This window comes from Lachnellula hyalina, assembly GCF_007821495.1.
Source record: "Lachnellula hyalina strain CBS 185.66 chromosome Unknown contig00080, whole genome shotgun sequence".
NCBI classification, from domain to species: Eukaryota; Fungi; Ascomycota; class Leotiomycetes; order Helotiales; family Lachnaceae; genus Lachnellula; species Lachnellula hyalina.
Window position 1 is genome coordinate 30759 of NW_022157194.1, and position 20690 is coordinate 51448.

General features: G+C 47.9%; 7 protein-coding genes across 7 annotated transcripts; 6 read left to right on the top strand and 1 right to left on the bottom strand.

The window, feature by feature from the left end:
- Window positions 1-2060: 2060 nt before the first annotated feature.
- SCS7 (Ceramide very long chain fatty acid hydroxylase) lies at window positions 2061-3283 on the top strand (the record flags this gene model as incomplete). The annotated part of the gene is made up of 2 exons (XM_031149962.1): window positions 2061-2839; window positions 2890-3283. 2 exons carry the CDS (start codon window positions 2061-2063, stop codon window positions 3281-3283), a joined length of 1173 nt encoding a protein of 390 aa, XP_031004781.1.
- A 528-nt stretch (window positions 3284-3811) lies between these two features.
- On the top strand, window positions 3812-5729 carry rsd1 (RNA-binding protein rsd1; the record flags this gene model as incomplete). The annotated part of the gene is made up of 4 exons (XM_031149963.1): window positions 3812-4521; window positions 4571-4879; window positions 4926-5420; window positions 5471-5729. The coding sequence occupies 4 exons, from the start codon at window positions 3812-3814 to the stop codon at window positions 5727-5729; spliced, it is 1773 nt and encodes a 590-aa protein (XP_031004782.1).
- A 5709-nt stretch (window positions 5730-11438) lies between these two features.
- dltE_0 (putative oxidoreductase) lies at window positions 11439-12224 on the top strand (the record flags this gene model as incomplete). The annotated part of the gene is made up of 1 exon (XM_031149964.1): window positions 11439-12224. The coding sequence occupies one exon, from the start codon at window positions 11439-11441 to the stop codon at window positions 12222-12224; it is 786 nt and encodes a 261-aa protein (XP_031004760.1).
- Window positions 12225-12366: 142 nt separating this feature from the next.
- On the bottom strand, window positions 12367-13227 carry EMI1 (Early meiotic induction protein; the record flags this gene model as incomplete). Its single annotated transcript, XM_031149965.1, has 2 exons — window positions 12367-13110; window positions 13165-13227. 2 exons carry the CDS (start codon window positions 13225-13227, stop codon window positions 12367-12369), a joined length of 807 nt encoding a protein of 268 aa, XP_031004776.1.
- Window positions 13228-13332: 105 nt separating this feature from the next.
- On the top strand, window positions 13333-16100 carry YME2 (Mitochondrial escape protein; the record flags this gene model as incomplete). The annotated part of the gene is made up of 5 exons (XM_031149966.1): window positions 13333-13570; window positions 13618-13807; window positions 13858-13913; window positions 13967-14305; window positions 14365-16100. 5 exons carry the CDS (start codon window positions 13333-13335, stop codon window positions 16098-16100), a joined length of 2559 nt encoding a protein of 852 aa, XP_031004777.1.
- Window positions 16101-16940: 840 nt separating this feature from the next.
- xgeA_1 (putative xyloglucan-specific endo-beta-1,4-glucanase A) lies at window positions 16941-17899 on the top strand (the record flags this gene model as incomplete). Its single annotated transcript, XM_031149967.1, has 4 exons — window positions 16941-17290; window positions 17355-17456; window positions 17559-17791; window positions 17850-17899. The coding sequence occupies 4 exons, from the start codon at window positions 16941-16943 to the stop codon at window positions 17897-17899; spliced, it is 735 nt and encodes a 244-aa protein (XP_031004778.1).
- Window positions 17900-19160: 1261 nt separating this feature from the next.
- On the top strand, window positions 19161-20348 carry LHYA1_G005018 (uncharacterized protein; the record flags this gene model as incomplete). Its single annotated transcript, XM_031149968.1, has 1 exon — window positions 19161-20348. One exon carries the CDS (start codon window positions 19161-19163, stop codon window positions 20346-20348), a length of 1188 nt encoding a protein of 395 aa, XP_031004783.1.
- Between the last annotated feature and the right edge of the window lie 342 nt (window positions 20349-20690).

A 20690-nucleotide genomic window follows, 5' to 3' on the forward strand; every position in this document is an offset into this window, starting at 1 on the left:
AATGGCGCCAGCAATGACAGAACGAAAATCGTCAAAGTTTCGCTGATCTTCTCAACTAGAGCTTCGAGTCCTGGAATCTTGGCGATTGTGGCACTGATAGCTTTGACAACGCGATCTCTGAATTCGAGAATTGGATAGATCTTCTTCGCGGTTGAAACTGGGTCGAAGCTTTCTGGCATCCCTGGAACGGTATTGGACTGAGGAGGCGCAGCGAATGAATTGCTCGAATTGGCGTTCGCATACTCCTGAGCAGCAGAATCTGCCTTGAGATCTCTGGCCGTTGCTGCCAAGCCACTGCCCTCCCCGGGAACCTTGGAAAGGAGACTGACGAAGTCTACTCCGCCCCCACCAAAAAGTCCACGTTGACCTCCACCGCCACCTGCTTGGGCTTGTTCAGCACCTTTTAGAGCAAGATCCATCTCTTCAACTTCGGTTTGAGTAAAGTGGTCAGTTGCTTCACCCAGTACTGAATGAAGGAAATCTACAGCACCGAATGTACCTGTAACCAAGGGATATACGTGGTGGCCTCTGAGGTTGATTTCGGTCGCAGTGCCAGTGTGGGTGAACACTTCGCGGTAGCCAAGCTCACGCAGAGCGAGTTCGCAATAATTCGTATGAGCACCAAAATCTTCCATACAGTGGAGACCTTGTCCAAGACATCTGGCGTATTTGGGTCAGCAGAAATTCATAACTGCAATTCAAGTATTTCCTTACCTCAGAGCCTCACAGAGATCTGCTTCCTTCCCGCGGCTACTTCCAGAACCATTAGTGTAGAGTCTGCCAAAGTGTATGCTGCGTGAGAAACTAAATTTCACATAGCCTGCACTTGTGGCCCAGCCGCCGTTTTCATTGGCAATGTAATTCTTCATGCCAGTTTGCAGGTCAACTTCTAGCTCAATCTGTTGGACTGGACCTCTGAGACGAGGATCAAACTTCCTGGCATCTGCATTGTCGGCATCTAACATACAGGTTAGTACTGAGGGCTGTACCAAAAGCCGTTCTTTCTAAACAATATACAAAAGGGCCTGTATCACAGCTGAGAGACACTTACAATCTTTTGGGTTGTCGACTGGTAAAGTTGTTCAGTTAGCATGTTCATAACACCAAGGGAGAGAAAGCATACTGTGCTCTTCTGGTCTGTAGACTCCTAGTCGTTCCTCGGTGACTTCGAATTCCTCTGTGGCATAGCCAAAGGACAAGAAACTCAAAACCCAGACCTAAAATTTCTCAACTTAAAATTTCCCACTCCTGCAGACGGGATTCAAACCAAAATTCTGATAGTTGGTGCCGAAACACCTTTCAAGCTTCCCACATCCACAGCCTGAGAGTAATCTATAATGGAGTCATAAGTAAAAGTGTGTCTAAACAGATAACCGATGCTTGATCACAGGAAAATAATTACCCCTCAACCAGTTTCCAAAGTAAACTCTCTTTACCATCATAGAAGTCCATTTATGTCCATGAATAAAAGACACAGTTTTCAGAAAGTCTTCTATGTCACCATGTCTGAAGTTCATGCCTTCAATCTGTGCGACACTGGGAATGTTCCCTGCTCCGAAGCATTGAGCCGGTGTAGGCAGAACCAGAAGTACAAGACATGATATGAGGATGACAGAGCTCAAGGCGGACGACGCCATATTGGGTAGAAGTCGAGATACCGTACTCGTAACTGTCAGACAAAGATCGTGGGTGGGTATCTGGGTTCATCGGCAAGTTACGATACGATACGATACTAGGATGATGACTAGTACTAGTCACAAAGAACAGAGCATTATAGTCACGTGTGTATAGAGTCACGTGATAATCATTTCCATGGATTAGTAAGCGGCGGAAACACCGGATTCTCGGCTTTTTGCCACGCTGCGAAATGAGCATGCGCGTAGTTGATAAAAAGTCTCCTGTCAAATCACGCCGTCAACGGGATTGGCCTACGAAGTAGTCGATAAAAGGATCTTCAAGTCCCTCATTCCCTTGACATCTTTTTGTACACTTTCTCCTAGAATATATCGAGAAGCTTCATTTCTGTCCTGGGGCCAATAACAATAACGGCATCCGCGACAATGTCACCTTCTCGCACGCTCCCTACGTTTCTCTCCTCTGAGGTGGCCGACCACGACAATGCTAAAAGCTGTTATGTTACCATGGGCACTCGCGTCTTTGATGTCACGGATTTCATAGACAGTCACCCCGGTGGTGGAGAGCTGGTGCTGGAATTTGGAGGAAAGGATGTCACGGAGATGTTGAAGGACGAATCCTCGCACACCCATTCCGAAGCTGCCTACGAAATCTTGGAAGACTCACTGGTTGGATTCGTCGCGACAGAGAAAGTTATAGATACCGCAGTCAAAAGCTCGCATCCAGACACGATTCTACCGCTTCCGGCCACACAGAATGGATTGAAGGAATTGAAGCAAAATGGTGCTGCCGATGCCCCAGTCTACGCAAGCACGGGCATGTCCACGGAGGAGGATCTTTCGAAAGAAACCGACCTTACCAACGATTACAAGACACACAAGTTCCTCGATTTGAACAAGCCATTGTTAATGCAGGTTTGGTTTGGTGGATTCGAGAAGGATTTTTACCTCGAACAAGTACACCGACCCCGCCATTATAAGGGAGGAGCTTCAGCCCCGTTGTTCGGGAATTTCCTAGAACCACTTTCGAAAACAGCTTGGTGGGTTATACCCGTGGTGTGGCTACCCCCGGTTACCTATGGCACATATATTGCGAATGCTGGTCTTTCGAGTACGATGGAAGAGGTCGCGTATTGGGGCCTGGGTCTCTTTTTATGGACTTTGGTGGAATACATACTTCACAGATTTCTATTCCACCTGGATAAGTAAGTAATGTCATTTTGTCGCCACAAGCCTATCTCTAACCCCGATCTAGGTTCCTACCCAACAACAGAGTTGCCTTGACATTACATTTCTTGCTCCATGGTATTCATCACTACCTTCCAATGGACAAGCTCAGGCTAGTCATGCCACCTACTCTATTTCTAGCCCTTGCTACTCCATTCTGGAAGCTTGCACATTTCGTGTTCTATTGGAATTGGTCTGTGGCGACAAGTGTGTTTTGCGGGGGTATCTTTGGGTACATTTGCTATGACCTGACCCACTACTTCCTGCACCACCGAAATCTTCCCTTCTACTGGCGAGAATTGAAGAAGTACCATCTTCAACATCACTTCATGGACTACGAGAATGGTTTCGGGGTAACCAGTCGGTTCTGGGATAACATATTCGGTACCCGGCTCGCGCCTGCTCCCATAAAGACCTCGTAGGAGGCAACAAGATACTTATGGGTTCATCGTCGACGTGGAATGATGTGATGATGTGCAAAGTAGTAATGGGAAGATACTCTAGGCGTTGACCGGTTTTAAATTGAGGCCTTTTAAGGAGACATGCGCTGGACACTCGTTAATCCACGAATTCTGTAACAATTACCCAATAATACCTAATAATACATTCGATTCTTTGAAGAAGAAAAAAAAATCTCTCTTAAGCTTTTAAAGCGAATAAATTTTCTTAAGAGAGCATTAGATTTCCGATCAATAAAAACTGCTGGCCAAATTTGCATAAACAGTATTGAGTGATTCTAGTCACATGACTAGCGGGCTACAAGAATATTTTCCGAGCTTCTTCATCGGTAGATTCCTTCTGCAGAAAGTCATCACACGGTACCACAACGCCCAGACCTCCATTTACTCCTTACGTGAGAATCTGCATCGTTCTGACTCACAGGCACAGTTGTTATTATTTACGGTCAACTTCGAGAGTTTTTTAAAAGTCCACGAATACATTTTATCAATATGTCCACCCTAGATGTCGAGGCTCTGCTAGATTCGACTGCGAATGCCTCCCCTCTCGACCAGAATGGAGCTACAAAACCGAAGGATGGTGATGACCGACATAAAACAGAGCGAAATGACCGACGCGATCGAGAGCGTAACCGTGACGGCAGCAGAGATCGCGACCGAGACCGAAAGCGAAGAGATCGCAGCCGCGACAGAGTGCGTAGGGAGACAAACGGAGATAAAGAGTTGATTGGTACACCTACAAGTGAACATGGAAGTGCTCAGGGAAGTGTCAAGAGTAGGCGTAGGAGCAGAAGTCGAGATGATGACCGCCGACACTCACGTCGTCACAGAGACAGCCCTGACGAGGCCGGCCGTAGAGATGGAGACTTCTATCGAGGAGGCGGTCGTCCTCGTTCACGCTCTAGGAGTCCCAACAGATACTATCGGCCCCGTGGAGGGGATCGCCGCGATCGCGACGATATAGAAAACAAACCGAGGGATGATCGCCGAGGAGGCCGAAACGAAGGTCGTCGTCAGAGTAGAAGCCCAAAACGAGAGAACACTCCTCCCTTGACGGAGGATGAGCGTGATCGTCGCACGGTTTTTGTTCAACAGCTTGCTGCTCGTCTTAGGACTAAAGAACTCATAGCTTTTTTCGAAAAGATTGGACCCGTTAAAGAGGCCCAGATTGTCAAGGATCGTGTCAGTGGCAGATCCAAAGGGTATGTAATTTGCCGAGTCCCTCTACTTCATTTGCTAATCTGCTTGTAGTGTGGGTTATGTTGAGTTTAAGAACGAAGAATCGGTCCCTGCTGCTATTCAACTCACTGGTCAAAAACTCCTAGGAATCCCAATTATTGCTCAGCTCACCGAAGCCGAGAAGAATCGCCAAGTCCGCAACCCTGAAGCTACTGGTAACAATCCGAATCAGATCCCTTTCCATCGACTGTACGTGGGTAATATACATTTCAGCATCACTGAAAGCGATCTACAGAATGTTTTTGAACCTTTTGGCGAGCTTGAGTTCGTTCAGTTGCAAAAGGAAGAGCAAGGTCGTAGCCGAGGCTATGGATTTGTCCAGTGAGTACGTCCCAAAAATATTGAGAGCTTTGCTAATACATATCAGATTTCGTGACCCCAACCAGGCGCGTGAGGCATTAGAAAAGATGAATGGGTTTGACTTGGCTGGTCGCCCAATTCGTGTTGGTCTTGGAAATGATAAGTTTACTCCCGAATCTACCGCGAGTCTACTGCAGAGATTCCAAGGGCAGAGCCACCAACAACAATTCCAGGGTTCTGCATTCTCCGGAGCTGGCGGACGTGGTCCCCAAGCGGCCAGCGGTGGCAACTTTGATCGCGCAGGTGGCCGTGATAACGACAAGAGCGCTGGGGGCGCCAGTGCCTTGGATGACACCGACGTTGGTGGCGTAAACTTCAACAATTATAGTCGAGATGCATTGATGAGGAAGCTGGCCAGAACTGATGAACCCGCCCCAACTTCAAACGGCCGCGACGAGAGGCGCGAAATCTCGAAGCCAAAGATGGAGACCAAGCCTCTTCCAGTCAATGTCAATATGGCAAGTAGATGCGTTGTCCTTAAGAATATGTTTGACCCTACTGAGTAAGTTTCCCCATTCCTATAAAATCTCACCGCTAACAATGTGCTTGCAGAGAAGAAGGTGATGCCTGGGAAAAAGAATTGGAGGATGACGTCCGAGCAGAGGCTGAAGAGAAATATGGCCACGTTGTTCACATTGCTTTAGATCCTAACTCCCAGGGCGACATTTACCTGAAGTTCGACCGAGTACAAGGCGGAGAAAATGCCATCAAAGGTCTAAACGGCAGATACTTTGGAGGTCGGATGATTAGCGCTACTCCTGTTGTGGATGCAGTCTACAGCAGTTTGTTCTCACGCACCAAGGCTATCTAAGATGCTAATCACGCCCGTTATGCTGGTCTTTAGGGACGCTTCTGGTACGTTGGAACGTTACTCTGTGGACACAAAGTCTCTGACATCACTCCAGATTTTGTTGCAGAAGTCCTTGGATTTCCTTCCAGTACGCCATACCCTACGACAACGATTTCGCTGTTACCCATCGATAATATATTCCCCCGTTCCAGGTCCTTTCACTCAAATCGTTTTTCTGGACCTCGGGATTTGATATCTGGAATTGGCAGACTATATCGAGAGCGCTGCTGATTTCGTTCAACTGCAGGAAACCCTCATCATGTGGCTACAACGTTTTTGCCCTCAACTACCTGAATCTCACACTTCTGGACCCACTGATTACACATAGGGCAGTTCGCACACAAGTTGCTTTCTCCTTTCCCCGTAATTGTAGTATTTGTTTATGTAAAGAATATGAAATGATATTAGAATTATTTGCTCTTTACGTGATGTTCTTGGCTTGGTGACCACAAGTTGTGATGATGCCAATGCGTTTGTTTTTCGGTGTAAGATCTTACATTATTTCCACTTTCCGGGTTAAGCTTTGCATCCCACCGACTTCAGTGGCAAGGTGCCTGCCTAGGCATGTTCACTTCTGAATCTGACGGGAGTTTAACGATAGAGGTCATGATCGTAGACTTTGTAGTGTTTCCACGGAATGAGTTCTGGGTTGCTTTTTAGCCACTTCTGCTTCTATTTATGATATTCTGTAAGCTGTTACATTACGTTCGCAAATACTCTAGGAAAGCAAATAATGGGGCGCGTCAGCTTTTTTAAGTGATGATTTGATACACAGTGATCTTCGCAAGAAAACAACGACGGATACCTAGGTAGGAAGCAATTTTTTGTTGATGGGTCCGGTGACGTGCGTACTTGCTAATGTCAGAACTTGTTGTCTTCTTAAGTATTCGTGGCCTTTTTGCGGCGCAGTTGTTAACCTCAAGACAGCAGTTGCAGAGTCAACAACCAAACACACAAAAGCATGTTCTGAAATTGGGACAGTAGTATCGTGTATAAAGTAGTTCCTCAACCTACCTCCATCTCACAGGAAAAGTCTTCAACACATCTAAAACATTGACTAAATATGTATCTCATGCAAACAAACTATTTGCCTTTGATTCTAAATCTATGTGAATCTATACGGCCCTAGCTCTCTGGGTTTCGATGGACAAATCAATTGATTTGGTGAGTGACACTATCCTGCTGGCAATTCTGGAAGGTGGAACTGATTTGCAAGCTAATAGGTGGTACTTTCATGCCACAGAGTCAAAGCACTCTCTGCGAGCAGCCACTACTTTTCCATCCGGTGATTCCCCCAGAAAAGGAGCTTATGGGGAGAAATCACCAAGAGTAAGTACATGCTTTGCTAAAGCTCGAGAAGGAAGACCACTCGTGCAGCAAAAGCCCTTTCATAATCCGGCAATAGGTTTCCCAGAAATAAAAAGATTGTTTGACTTCCCGTGGTTGATTTGGAATATTCATCAAGTCTTGGAATTGAAGCATCCATCAAAGGCACAACTATTTGCCTACAGTACAGCGTGTTTCTCCGCCTGCAATTCACCCTCCGAAAAGACAGATTTCCATGTTACTCACGTCTTTGGAGAGACTCTAGGCCGCAATCAATCCTCGATTCATTCTTTCCCACGTCGACCTTCCTGCAGCTTCCCTCTCCCTCATATTTAAGCTCCCCCCCCACGACCCAAAACCTTTCTTCTTCCTCAACATCAACATCTACAACCCCGTCCCCATCGCACCCTTCGTTCTGGCCCACAGCCTTAACAACAAATACTCCTTTGAGCATCATTTTCTTACCCCTACATTCATTAATATCATAATAATCGCTACTTTCTTTCCGTCGGCTTCAAGTCTACTGGACAACACAAAAGTTCTGGTTTCGCTCTGTTCATTCACTCCTACATCTCACAAACTTGCGAAATATTTCGAATCCCGACTTCCTCTCCTTCATCATCTTCCTCTTCATCATCATGTCTCACAGACTTAATGTCTATGGGGATCCTAATGCCTCCGGGTTGGTTAGAGCTGCTTTCGAAAGCGGCCGCGATCGAGGACATTCTGCAACACCAAAACCGATGATGCAGAACCAACCCACACAACAACCAGGGTCAATGACTAACGGCAACAATGGTCTTTCCGGGTTTGCCCCTCGGCCAAGCATGGGCCAGCAATCTCTTCGCTCTGGGCCCTCCCAGAGCTCGGCGCCCCAAAGCCAAGGGGGAGCCCCAATCAACAGGCCAATCGGGCTCACAACCCATCCCAATACCAGCCAGAATTCGATCCGGTCTGCTGTAGGGCCTCAGAATGTGCAGATTCAAGGTCTTCAAGGCAGCAACCAGTCTGGACCTACAATTCACCCCAGCGCAAGCCATAATTCTCTACGTTGGGGAGAGTCTCAAAGCCGAGGACCATCACTTAGTATCAACCCACCGCGGTTTGCTAACAACCAGAACCCTAACCAGCAATCATTCCGGTCTGTGCCTTCTCAGGTGCCAGGCGCCCCCTTACACAATCGAAATGATAGTTCCAGTAGTGGCAGCTCCGGTGACTCGACGCAAAGATTCAATGGTAGCAACTCGAATCCCGCTGTGTCGAGTTTTGGCAGACCAGCACCTTCTCAACAGTCGCAGGGTCACGGGTCGATGAATTCTCCCCAGGTAAGATCCACGCCCTCGTCGCCTTACTGTACTGATCATCCAACTAGAATACTGCCGCTTGGCTCTTGACTACATTCAATGAACGCCTGAAATCCCTCCAAGACAAAATCCTAAAATTCAATGGATCCAAAGATTACCAGCAAGGATTGCTAGATGAAGTTCGCTCCATCGCACAGAATTTCAACCAATATCAGCGACAACTGCAACAAAATTTTGAGAGTCTTCAGAATGAGAACGCCGACCTGAAACGACAACTGGAAAACGCATTTGAACGAATAAGGGAGACGGAACAGAGGCTCCAAAGGGTAGACTCTGAGCGCCAAATGGTTCTCCGGGAGAGAGATGATATCAACCAGAAATGCGGGCTGTTGACTTTGAAGAGTCAGCGCGATGACGAGGAACTCAAGATGCAAGGCCAGATGGTGGACGGCAAACGAGCTTTATGGCTCGGAACAAACCCTGATCCCAGTCCTCGTCGAGACTCCATGATGCATCAGATGTCTCTTCCCCGGCTTGGTAATGATATTTTCAATTCGCCGTCAAGGAGTTCGAGGCTAGGAAGCAATTCCAATTTAGGTTCTCCACCAACTTCGAATTCGTTCCGAATATTATACAGCGACTCTTCACGCACAGGGTCACCAAGTCAGCCATTACGCCATGGGAACAAATTTGATAACGATTTGCCTCGGGGTAATTCCTCGGGGTCACATTCTTTACCCACTGGCACGGCGCGGCCAGATCTAAATCCCCGGGGATATTACGAGCCCGGACCGGGGGCAGAGTATGGAGACGATGACCAACTTCTCCAACGGCCTGGATTTAATGCTTCACCAGCTGAGGTAAACGCATGCATGGAACTCGTAGTTTGGGGGTACAATAAACGGATTACGAGACTATTTGCCGTTGCTGAGGGATGGGTTAGGTCATACTCAACCATCCCTAATCCAGAAGCCGACCAGCGCATAGGTGGTTCAAACCAAGAGGTCTGGGATTTTGTGACGAGTTGCGTAACGCCGTACAATCTTCAAGAGGCACACACACATGTCATGTTGTTACTACGAGACCCCAACACTAGATTCTGGTTTATCATGAGAGTAATAAATCAGTATTGCGTCAACATAGTTTTCAATGTCAAGGCCTGGTACAAATACAACCGGAGTGTTGAACAAACTTTCATCGGGATCGAAAAGGGAATGGGGACGGTAAAGGTAAAGGGAATGGAGCCGGTAAAATGCAAGTCAAAGCTGTTCATCTGCTTAGCCTTGAAACTAACAATATCAATGTAGTGTTACTTAAAGATCGCAAGAAACTCATTGAAGAAAGGTCACAGGCTGTTAGGAATATATATAACGCCAGCGACTACCACAACTTTCGCGAAGGCCAAATTGAGCATCACTCCCTTGAGCTCCGCAGGTTGACGGCATACTTTCTCGACACGAATGTCGATCTGAAAGAGAGTGACAAAGATCTGAAGGGCATTATACGAGCCGCTTGGGACATCTCGGCCAAGATGAACATGTCTAAAGCGGAGTTTTCAATAACTTATCCCCACACTGGTACGAAGTTCGGCGGACCAGATTTGATGATTGCAAAGGATCGTTCGACCGAGGACCCAAAAATGCTTCAACTTCAACAGACCAGGTTGAAGTTGATTATTTCTCCAGCCATCACGCTTAATGAGGATATGGGTACCTCGCTCTACGTCAAGAACATGGTTAAAGCCACTGTCCTCTTAATGAATTAAGAAAGCGTATTATAGACAACTTCCATTCGGTCTATGCAATTCTTCTAGTTCATCGTTCTGGTATCTTTGTCACGCTCAGCTTTGCTGTAAACGGCCATCAACCCATCGCCTTTCTGCTGCCAGCTCAAATTGGCACATTGTCTTTGAAGTCTCTCTTTAGTGCCAGGACTTCAGACTGCTCTCTGATGCCACTTGGTTCTTCAGCTTGATTCGCATTCGCAATATCTGCAGACCACTCAGCGTGTGGCACTTTATTCCATCAAGAGGGAGATGTTGGAAGTACGATCTCCGGGGCTTTTCAGGAGCACAAATATCTTTATGCCGGGCATGTATGCAACAATCCTCTTCCATTTGTCTAATCTCGGATGGCTCGTTGCGGAATCCTATTGCAACACCATACCCCCTTTACTCGGTTATGTACCAATATCAGTATTTCCTTGCACAATATACTTTACGGCTGATTGCGACACAAAACTGGGCCCTCTTTATTCCTTTCCGCCTATACTTGTTGATGAGATGGACTTGCTAGCGTGCTCGTGGTACCACTTCCTGGTACTAAATCGATAGCACAGCTTGGATGGCTGGATGGATTTCTTTGCTCTGCCCAACTTTCGAAGGACGGACCTGCTTGCTTGCGTAGATCGCAGCAATGGACTTTCCATGGTGCCAGGATACTCTTACGGTGGCGTCTTCTACATCCAGGAGACCTTTTGCAACACTTATGACGGCAGCTGGAGTTCATACTGCGCTTTTGAGGATAGACTGGGATAGCCGGATGATATGACAATGAATCATGAGGCGTTTCTTTGCATATAACTTTAGCATTCAAAGGATTTCATGCCATAGAAGATTACCACCATTTGCAATAGTTCCATGTCGTAAATGTGATGACGTTCTCAACAACTCTCGCTTCTCGAAAGGGGAAGTGGCAACCTGGCTTTTAGCGCACAACTTAAAAGCTCATTACTGTACCATTTGCGGTTTTGCAGCTGCCGCAGCCTCATTTGTCCAAGCGGACAATTCTCCAGGCCGCTGGAATGGAGGGGAGGATATCAAAGCGTCATTTTTCGGGAGCTTTAGTTTCTAACCTGACATCTACCTAACCGCATCTAAGGTAGTACTGATGCATCTACGAGTTTATTCGTAGGGGCAGAATGATGTATATCTTTGTTGACCTACGACATTACTCAACCGCGACAGGTCACAAGAATACATGTCAATTCCCCTTCATCCCATTCCCCAACCACCAATTCTTTCTCATCATACCCAAGCAAAATGACACCTAAAACTCTCTCCTTCAAATGTGCAATCGTCACTGGGGGTGGAGGCGGAATTGGCAGAGCCATGGCCGAATACCTCATCTCCATCAACAAGAAAGTACTCATCGTCGGCCGAACAGAAAAGAACCTCGCCCAGACAGCCAAAGAACTCGGACGTGGTACCTCCTACTACGTTCTTGACACAGGCGACATATCCTCCATTCCCTCCTTTATCAAGAAAGTCATCTCAGAGCATCCAGACGTCGACTGCTTGATAAACAATGCAGGCGTGCAACGCCCTCTCAATGTCAATAACTTTGAGCTAGAGAAAGCAGACCAAGAGATCAACATAAATATCCGTGGGCCGATGCACCTCGCCATTGGCTTCCTCCCACACTTCAAGACCAAGCCAGCTGCTACTATCATAAACGTCAGTTCCGCCCTAGGCTTCATCCCATTTTCCATCATAAACCCCGTCTACAATGGAACAAAGGCATGGCTCCATTTCTGGACGTTGAATCTCAGGACTCAACTCGCAAAGGAGAATGTCAAGGTTGTGGAGATTGCACCTCCTATGGTAGCGACAGATTTGCATCGCGAGAGGAGTGATCCGGATGATAACAAGAAGGAGAAGAATTCGTCGACTTTGGGGATAGAGGAGTTTATGGAGTTTGTCAAGAAGGGTTTGGAGGCAGACAAAGACACTATTGGTGCTGGGATGTCTGAAGGGATTGTTGATAGATGGAATAAGGAGTTTGGGGACCAGTATAATAAGGCTGCGGAGGGGTATATCAAGGGTTGACACGTTGGAGTGCAACTATGGAATTACTATATAACATGGGTATATATTACTTAAGATTTGAGATTTTGGTTTCTGCCAAGTTGTCCCCATAACTCCAACCCATTCTACTTGTACAAAGACCTGATATCACATTCCAAAATCGTCACGTATGGCCCAACAACCTTTTCTTCTCCGCCTCCCGGTGTTCCCTCTCCAACCGATTCCACTCCTCATCACTCTCCCCCGGAAACGGCTCAAACTTAACCTTAAACGCCGTATCCACCGGAACCTTCTGCTCCCTACTCTTCCACAAATCCTCACTACTGCCCTCCGCATACTTCTTCGCCTCAACCTTGCGATAATACCCCCTTATCGCCTCCTCCTTCTCCGGGCCACTCCACTGCCGCGTGCGCATGCAGAACCAGAACTTGCTCCAGTGCTCCGAACACGGCTGAAGGGACCCAGACCGGTATATGTCCTGGAACTTCCCGCCGAAGGAGTTGCAGTAGAAGGCAGAGTCGAAGGCTTCGCGGCAGGACATGGTTGTCGGGAGTAGTTGCTCGGATATGGGCGCGTTGGAGAGGGCTTGTGAAGTGGGGGAGGATGTTTGGGGGGTGGAACGCCCTATGCGCGAGTACTTTGTGCTGGAGGGTCGGGTGTCGGCGGAGAGTTCTTGCAGGAAGCTGTTGAGTTCCTTGTCGGCGATTTCGTCGCTTGAGAGAGGTTTTGAAGATGCGGCTTCAGGAGCAGGTTGTGGTAGTGGGGGTGGGCCATTGTCTTTTTGGTCTGGAGGGAATATCGGTGAGGGCGTGGTAGAGGTGGACGCGGGCGTCGGTGTAGTCCATAGCCAACCCATTTTGAAGTGTTGTGAGAGCGATTGATGAGGCTGAAGGATGCGATGCTTCAACTGAGATTGGAACAGGGATGCTCAGCCTTTTACTCCCACGTGACTAAGCCTTACCTCTGCATGACGTGCATGGCTCCCCATGCCATGTTCCTGGTTTCTTGAGATCTCTACGCACATCTCCTGTGAGGAGATTTCGAAAGGGTCGTCGCGTTTGGATGTCCTATTAGATGCATAGCGTGAGCTGAATCCCAGTTGCGCTTCCAGAGTCAAGTCAATACGAAAATGCAAACCACGCGACGCGTCTTTTTCAACCCAACCAGCATACCCAGCTTGAGGACGAAGAAACCGCAAAATCGGGACTTCTGCAATGCTGGGTATGTTGCGCGGGCTGGGTTGAGGAAGGGCAATGGAGCTGGAATGGGGCGGTGGAGAAGTGTGCGTAAAGAGAGCACAGAGACAGGAGAGGATTCAACAGGCCATATTACCGCTCATCCAAATGAGGGCATTTTGTTCTTTGATAGTAATGACTTGGGCGCTTTAATACGGATCTTTGCTAATTACTCACAGACCTCTTTCCGTTGAAGCTTCACTGGATTCTTCGATTGCCCTTCCGAGGCGATAGAAGTCTGTCAGATCTGCTGGTCCGCTTCAATAACCAAACTCTTGGGCCGTATGAGCCTCTAAGTATGGTCAAAAGAGCGATACCATCTTCAATTCCTCTGAAAGTTACCGAGATTCTTCCACGTTTAAAGGATGGGTACGTTTACACTAGCTTCTACTCCAGGTATCTTAAACTCATGCTCTCAGGGGTGCTTTTGTGAAATTCTCTCACCAAGATGGAATCACTGCGAAAGAGATTGAAGGTATTCCACCAACGCTGTCTCTAAGAAAAACTGGCTTGGCTAACATTATATAGGTCTTGTTACTGGGTATTTAAGAGAGCACCCGATAAAACCTTGGTTCAACCCCTTCCGAAGGATCAAGTCCAGTCTAGTGGTTGGCAAACCTTGGCTTGAGGACCTATACCGGTTCCCAAGCCGTCGAATCAGGGTGGAATTTTGTCCAACAAGCCCAGAGAAGCAAGCTGCCGAGTTGTCTCAAGAAACCCTTTATAGTCTATTTCGGCGATATGGGAAAATTGGAGAAATCACTTCCCAATCTTCTGAGTCTAAGATTCTACCCAAGTATGCATATGTCGATTTTGCGAGGACTCGGCATGCTATCATGGCAAAGAATTGCATGCATGGTTTCACTGGTAAGAAAGTCCCAATCAATTTCCATGAGAGATCAAACTGACAACAACCAAAGTCCCAGCTAAATCTGGAGGAGGTGAAGCTGGGACCGTTATTCGCCTTGCTTTCGAGCCAACAATGAAGTCTCACTGGATCCGTGAGTGGCTTGTGAATCACCCAAGAGTTGTCATTCCAGCTGTGGCGGCACTGGTCGCCACCTTCACGGTTGCTGTGTTCGATCCAATTCGAACATTCTTCATCAAGGCGAAGATTGATCATGCCTTTAAGATCAAGGATAATCGCATTTATAAATGGTTTAAGAGCCAAGCCACGGATATTTTTACGTTTCGATCCAGTCGGGCCGAAGAAGCTGGCCTTGGTGCAATATGGGACGACAGGAAGGAAGTCATTGAGCAATTGCAGACCTGGCTGATGGAAACGGCTGACACATTTGTGGTTGTACAAGGCCCGAGAGGATCTGGGAAGAAAGAGCTTATATTTGAGCAAGCTTTGAAGGGCCGAAAGAACACATTACTCATTGACTGCAAGCCAATCCAAGAGGCGAGGGGAGACAGCGCGACCATCGCTGCAGCTGCAGTATCGGTCGGGTATCGTCCTGTATTTTCCTGGATGAACAGTATCAGCAGTCTGATTGATCTGGCCGCCCAAGGAACTATTGGTGTAAAATCCGGATTCAGTGAAACTCTCGATGCTCAATTGGGCAAAATTTGGCAAAATACAGCAACAGCGCTTAAGCAGGTAGCACTTCAGCATCGCAAAAAGGACGAGAAAGACGTTTCGTTAGCTGATGATGACTGGCTGGAAGCTCATCCAGAATGCCGACCTGTTGTGGTCATCGATAACTTCCTCCACAAGAATGAGGAGAGCAGTGTGGTGTACGACAAAATCTCGGAATGGGCCGCCGGTTTGACCACAGCTAACATAGCCCATGTCATATTTTTGACTAACGACATCTCCTACTCGAAATCTCTCAGCAAAGCTTTGCCTGATAGAGTTTTCAGACAGATTGCCCTCGGCGATATTACCCCGCAGGTGGCAAAGAAATTCGTGATAACCCACCTTGATAGCGAGGAAGGCGAATCTTCAGAGACTCCTGAAAAGCTCACGGCAAGACAGCGCCGCCGAGATCTGGAACAGCTTGATGAATGCATTGAAATCCTTGGAGGTCGCCTTACCGATCTCGAGTTTTTCGCTCGAAGACTGAAGACTGGCCAAACACCGAAACGTGCAGTAGCAGAGATCATCGAGCAGAGCGCTTCCGAGATCATGAAAATGTACCTTCTCACCGTCGATAAGGAAGGACGAAAGTGGTCCCCAGAGCAAGCATGGTATTTGGTCAAGACCCTCGCTGAGAACGAGAACCTTCGTTATAATGAAGTGCTTCTCACCAACACCTTCGCCTCATCTCTCACACCAGCAGCCTCTAACGGCGAAAGTGTCCTCGAAGCCCTGTCCGCCGCCGAACTCATTACCATCAAGACTTATAAAGGACGACCGCAGACAATCAAAGCTGGCCGACCAGTCTACCAAGCCGCCTTCCGAATGCTCTGCGAAGACCAGGTGCTAAAAAGTAGACTCGACCTCGCAATCTTGACAGAATTGACCAAGATTGAGACCAAAAACATTGATAAATACGAGACGGAACTGAATTCGCTTGGCAGCTTACCAAAGCAACCCAGAGAAGTCGGGCCAAGAGTACAGTTTCTACTCTCGAAGTTGGCCGCAAGTCAGACTAAGGTAGAGTCTTGGGAGAAGGAGATTGGCGCGCTCAAGAAAGTGCTTACGAACGAGTTTTAAACACAGGCTGTCTTTGTACATATGATAACTATACCCAACTCAGCAACTTCTAGTATAATGAATAATTGTCTTTACAACCTCGACAGCATTTCATCATGACGATCCGTCGAGTCGCACTTGCTGGACGAAAGCCATGTTTGGAAACGGGTAAGTATCTCGGCATTCAGCATTAAACTATTGTACCACCATTTTAGCCAGCAAGAGAAATATATCCTCTTTATATTAGCCAGCACGCTCATAGAGTCACAGACCTGATCAGAGTTTACGCGGATACCAGTTATTGGACGGCCTCCGCACATGGTCTCACGCATGACTTTCTCAATCAACAATCTTCCACAGTCCACTCTGAGTACTCGAGTCACTCCTGATTTGGAAAAAGGTAATCCACATACTAATAGCGCCACGGATTAATACACTCCACCAGCAACCCGTATTCTCCGTCTCTCGTATATTGACAGTTTCGAAACTCAAGGGCCTTTTTTTTCATTGGCGGATTTTGGTGGCGCGATCATCTCATGTACCCCACATTTAGCCCCTGACCAGGACAGGGGGACCGGCTGGACCCCGGACATGTGCATGTTTCGAAAGATTCTCCTTGGGACTTTACTTTGGTCATTTTTTGTCCTCGAAGCAGGTAAGATGCTTTCTGCGATAGATGGTTTGCGGGGTAGAGTCCTCCCTTCATTTATTGGGTACGAGGACGCTTGGATTTCATATAAGTAGGTAGAGGTGGTGGGTTTTGAACAACTGCCATTCATTCATTCTCTGGTTTGATATCTACCACGATCTTTTTATTATACTTTATACTTTATACTTTATACTTTCCAAAAATCTGCCATCATGAAGTTCACCCAAGCTATTCTTCCCTTTGTCTTCTCGGCCGCTGCTGTGCTTGCGTCCCCTACCCCAACACTCGACAAGCGCGCCACGACCATCTGTGGACAGTGGGACTCCGTTGTCACCGGAACTTATACCATATACCAGGATCTCTGGAACGAGGCTGAAGCTACCTCTGGCTCGCAATGCACCACGGTCGACTCTCTTTCCGGTACCACGCTCGTTTGGTCTACCTCTTGGACTTGGGCTGGAGGATCCAACCAGGTCAAGTCGTATGCGAATGCTGTCGTTAGCGAGACTACCAAGAAGCAGATTTCGGCTATCGCTAGCATTCCTACGACCTGGAAATGGAGGTAAGGAGAAAGATATCATAAGGGTGGCAGAGAGACTGATGGAGCATAGTTATACCGGATCCAGTATCGTAGCTGATGTCGCGTACGACATCTTCACTTCGTCGACCGCCACAGGGTCAAATGAATACGAGATTATGATCTGGCTCGCTGCCTTGGGGGGTGCCGGGTAAGCATCGCATCCCTTTCTATGTTTCCTATCGATTATACTTCGATGAGGTTGCTCCTGACTCGTCTTTGAAATGCGGTCCTAATTAATGCCTTCTTATAGTCCCATCTCCAGCACCGGATCGTCCATCGCCACCGTCACTATTGACAACGTGAGCTTCAACCTGTTCTATGGGTTGAACGGCTCCACGAAGGTCTACAGCTTCGTCGCAGTGTCCGAGGCTACCGATTTCTCCGGTGATCTGTTGAGCTTCTTCACGTACCTCGAGTCCAGCCAATCCTACCCATCTACCCAGTATCTCTTGAACATCGGCGCTGGCTCTGAGCCTTTCACTGGTATGTGATTGATCTCTCTTCACAGGAATGGGCTTTTTTGCTAATGATGTACGTGTAGGATCCGATGCCGTCTTCACTACCAGTGCATACAGTGCCGTTATCAACTAGATTGGCATTTCTTCCATTTCTTCTACTTGTATATAGCTATCTCACGGACGCCTTGTGGAATGCAAAAGGGAATCTGGGAACCCCAAAAATTCATGTACATACTTTGTCAAAGACCCCGAAAGAAAATCATGCCTCATCTCGCTCTTCCATCTCCAGACACCCTCAGATGTTATTGTTCGGTGAGTTTTGGCACCAGCCACAACCGTATTGAGTCACAAGAGCATTTTACAGTGCTAGATAGAGATGCAAAGAGCCTGCCTTCTTTTCTTGGATAGTATCGGTCCGAGAAATAAATGACCCGCTGCCTACCTTTGGGTAGGTCATCTGAAAGGCTGACGATGAAGCTGACTACAGCCTTCCTACTTACCGAAGTACCTGTACGAGGCTTCCTGACAAACTGAACAGCCGCCCCTACATCTTCCACATAATACTGATCCTCCCCCACCTTCGAATCGAAGAAGGAATATCTATACGTGAAGGTACCTCTCCTGTGGAGGTGCCTCAGAATCTGTCAGTCCCGCAGCCTTCCCCAGCCATGGTTCCTGAAACGGCCATCATTGAGGCCAAAGCGCTTGTTCCTGCATATTAAAGGACCCCAAGTCCCGGATGGCTATGCCAAGGTTCATACTGCGAGATGTGCGTTCGTGTTAGCTAATCAAGCAGTTGGGTGGGGTAGTATCAGATCAGTTCCTACTTTATTGCCACGTTTTGGAAGATCGTGCGTGCAGCACGATGGCTCCGTCCTCATGGAACCACTATCTATTGGGCGCCATTCACACAAATGACTGTAAGGCAGATCGAGATGTGTATTGCGGCCGAGGCTACTAGTGAGGCTGAGCTGTGATGGCGGGTGGGATCAACGCCTGCGCACAGGGCTGAGTCTTAAGCGAGCCAATCATGTGATATCACAGCCTCAAAACAGAAGCAGCAGTCAGTACTTGTTACTCAAGGAACATAGCCAACGCTAGTGGTGCCAAATTCCTCGCACTGCCATTGGTTTAGCCTCGCCAGGGCATTTTCAAAGGCTCTGGTGATTGCAATCTGAGTCTTGAATTCCTTTGAGGGGCGAACAGGTACTGTACTGTAGAAGAGTATAAGGACAAGTCTTATTCATTGCAATGAAGTTTTTCTAACTCTTCATTAGACAAACAACAATCACACTAACACAAGTCCTACCAACCCATTCACAGCTTGCCAACACTTAATATCCTCAACTTATAAAAGCAAGTCTATATCAATGCCTCACGCAATATCACCAACCATGCCCACCTCAAACCCATGGACGGTATCACCACCAGGAGATAGACAAAGCCGATCTCTCTTTGGATCTTTACGCAAAATAGGCCGCAAGAGCAGCAAGTCTTCACAGCGATCAGATACCTCGTCGACAAACGGAGCAGATCTACAAACACCAACAACACCAACCTTCCGGGGTCCTTCAGATCTCCCTGCAACGCTACAGCCAGGCGGTATGGGTAGAAGAAGCCCAAGTCCGCTTTCAAACCCTTCCCCCGCAACACGTCGCCCAGACCGTGCAGGCATGAACGCCTTCACAGTCCCATCCAATGAGCCCCCGCCAGCATACACGCCATCACCAACCTCAGAATCCGGGCCAATCCTCCAATCCCAAATCTCAGAGCTCGCCGGCTCCTCAGCATCAGCATCAGCATCGACCAGCGCTGCAGTCCCCGCACCAACAACCACAGGAGGCGAAGACCCATACTCGTTCCTCGCCACCTTTGACACAACCCTCCTAATCGACGACTCTGGCTCCATGGCCGGCCGTTCCTGGCGCGAGGTAGCCCAAGCGCTCTCGACCATCGCGCCCATCGTCACCCAGCACGACGCCGACGGCATCGACGTGTATTTCTTGAACCACAAGTCCAGCGACGCCGGCTCGCTATCCGAGGGCATCGCACCGGGCGGCTACCGCGGCATCAAGCGCGCTAGGACCATCAGCGAGATCTTCGAGCGCGTGCGTCCATCCGGCGGAACGCCGACCGGAACACGTGTACACAATATCCTGAAACCGTATCTGGCGCGGCTAGAAAAGGATATCGCTATAGACAAAGAAACAAAGCCGCTTAACCTGATTGTGCTTACGGACGGTGTGCCCTCAGATGATGTAGAGTCTGTGATCCTGTCCGCGGCGAAGAAGCTAGATAGGTTGGATGCGACGCCGTATCAGATCGGGGTGCAGTTCTTCCAGGTTGGCAATGAGGAGGGCGCACGCGAGGCGCTGGAGGAACTGGATGATCATCTAGGTGATGAGGTTGATGGCGGGGTGAGAGATATTGTCGATACTGTTACCTGGACGGGTGGACGCAGCTCTAGTGAGGGAGGCGTTGGCTTGACTGGTGATGGGATTCTGAAATGCGTGCTTGGATCAGTGGTCAAGAGGCTTGATCGCAAGAGAGCTAGTGGAGAGATCAGAAGGACGCGAAGATGAGCTTTTTTTTCGTTCGGGTGTAATACTACTAATTTTCTTTCTTGTGCAAATGATACATAGGGAGGGGATTTGCATTGCTTGGCGTTTTCAGAGGCAATGGCACAAGGAGCAACAGATTGATACCCAGATAGATTTCATGAAGCAATTCGAAAAACTTGTAAATGTAATCCCTATTTAACAATGCACTTGCAAAGTGACTGCAAATTTCCAAGGCTGTTATTGCGTTTTAAAAGGCAGCCTCGGCAAGGCAAGAGCTGAAAGTTTAAAGAAACTTCAGAATTCGTAGACCCACTCCATTATTCAAGATACTCAAGATTCAAACTTTTAAGAGTCGATTTCTCT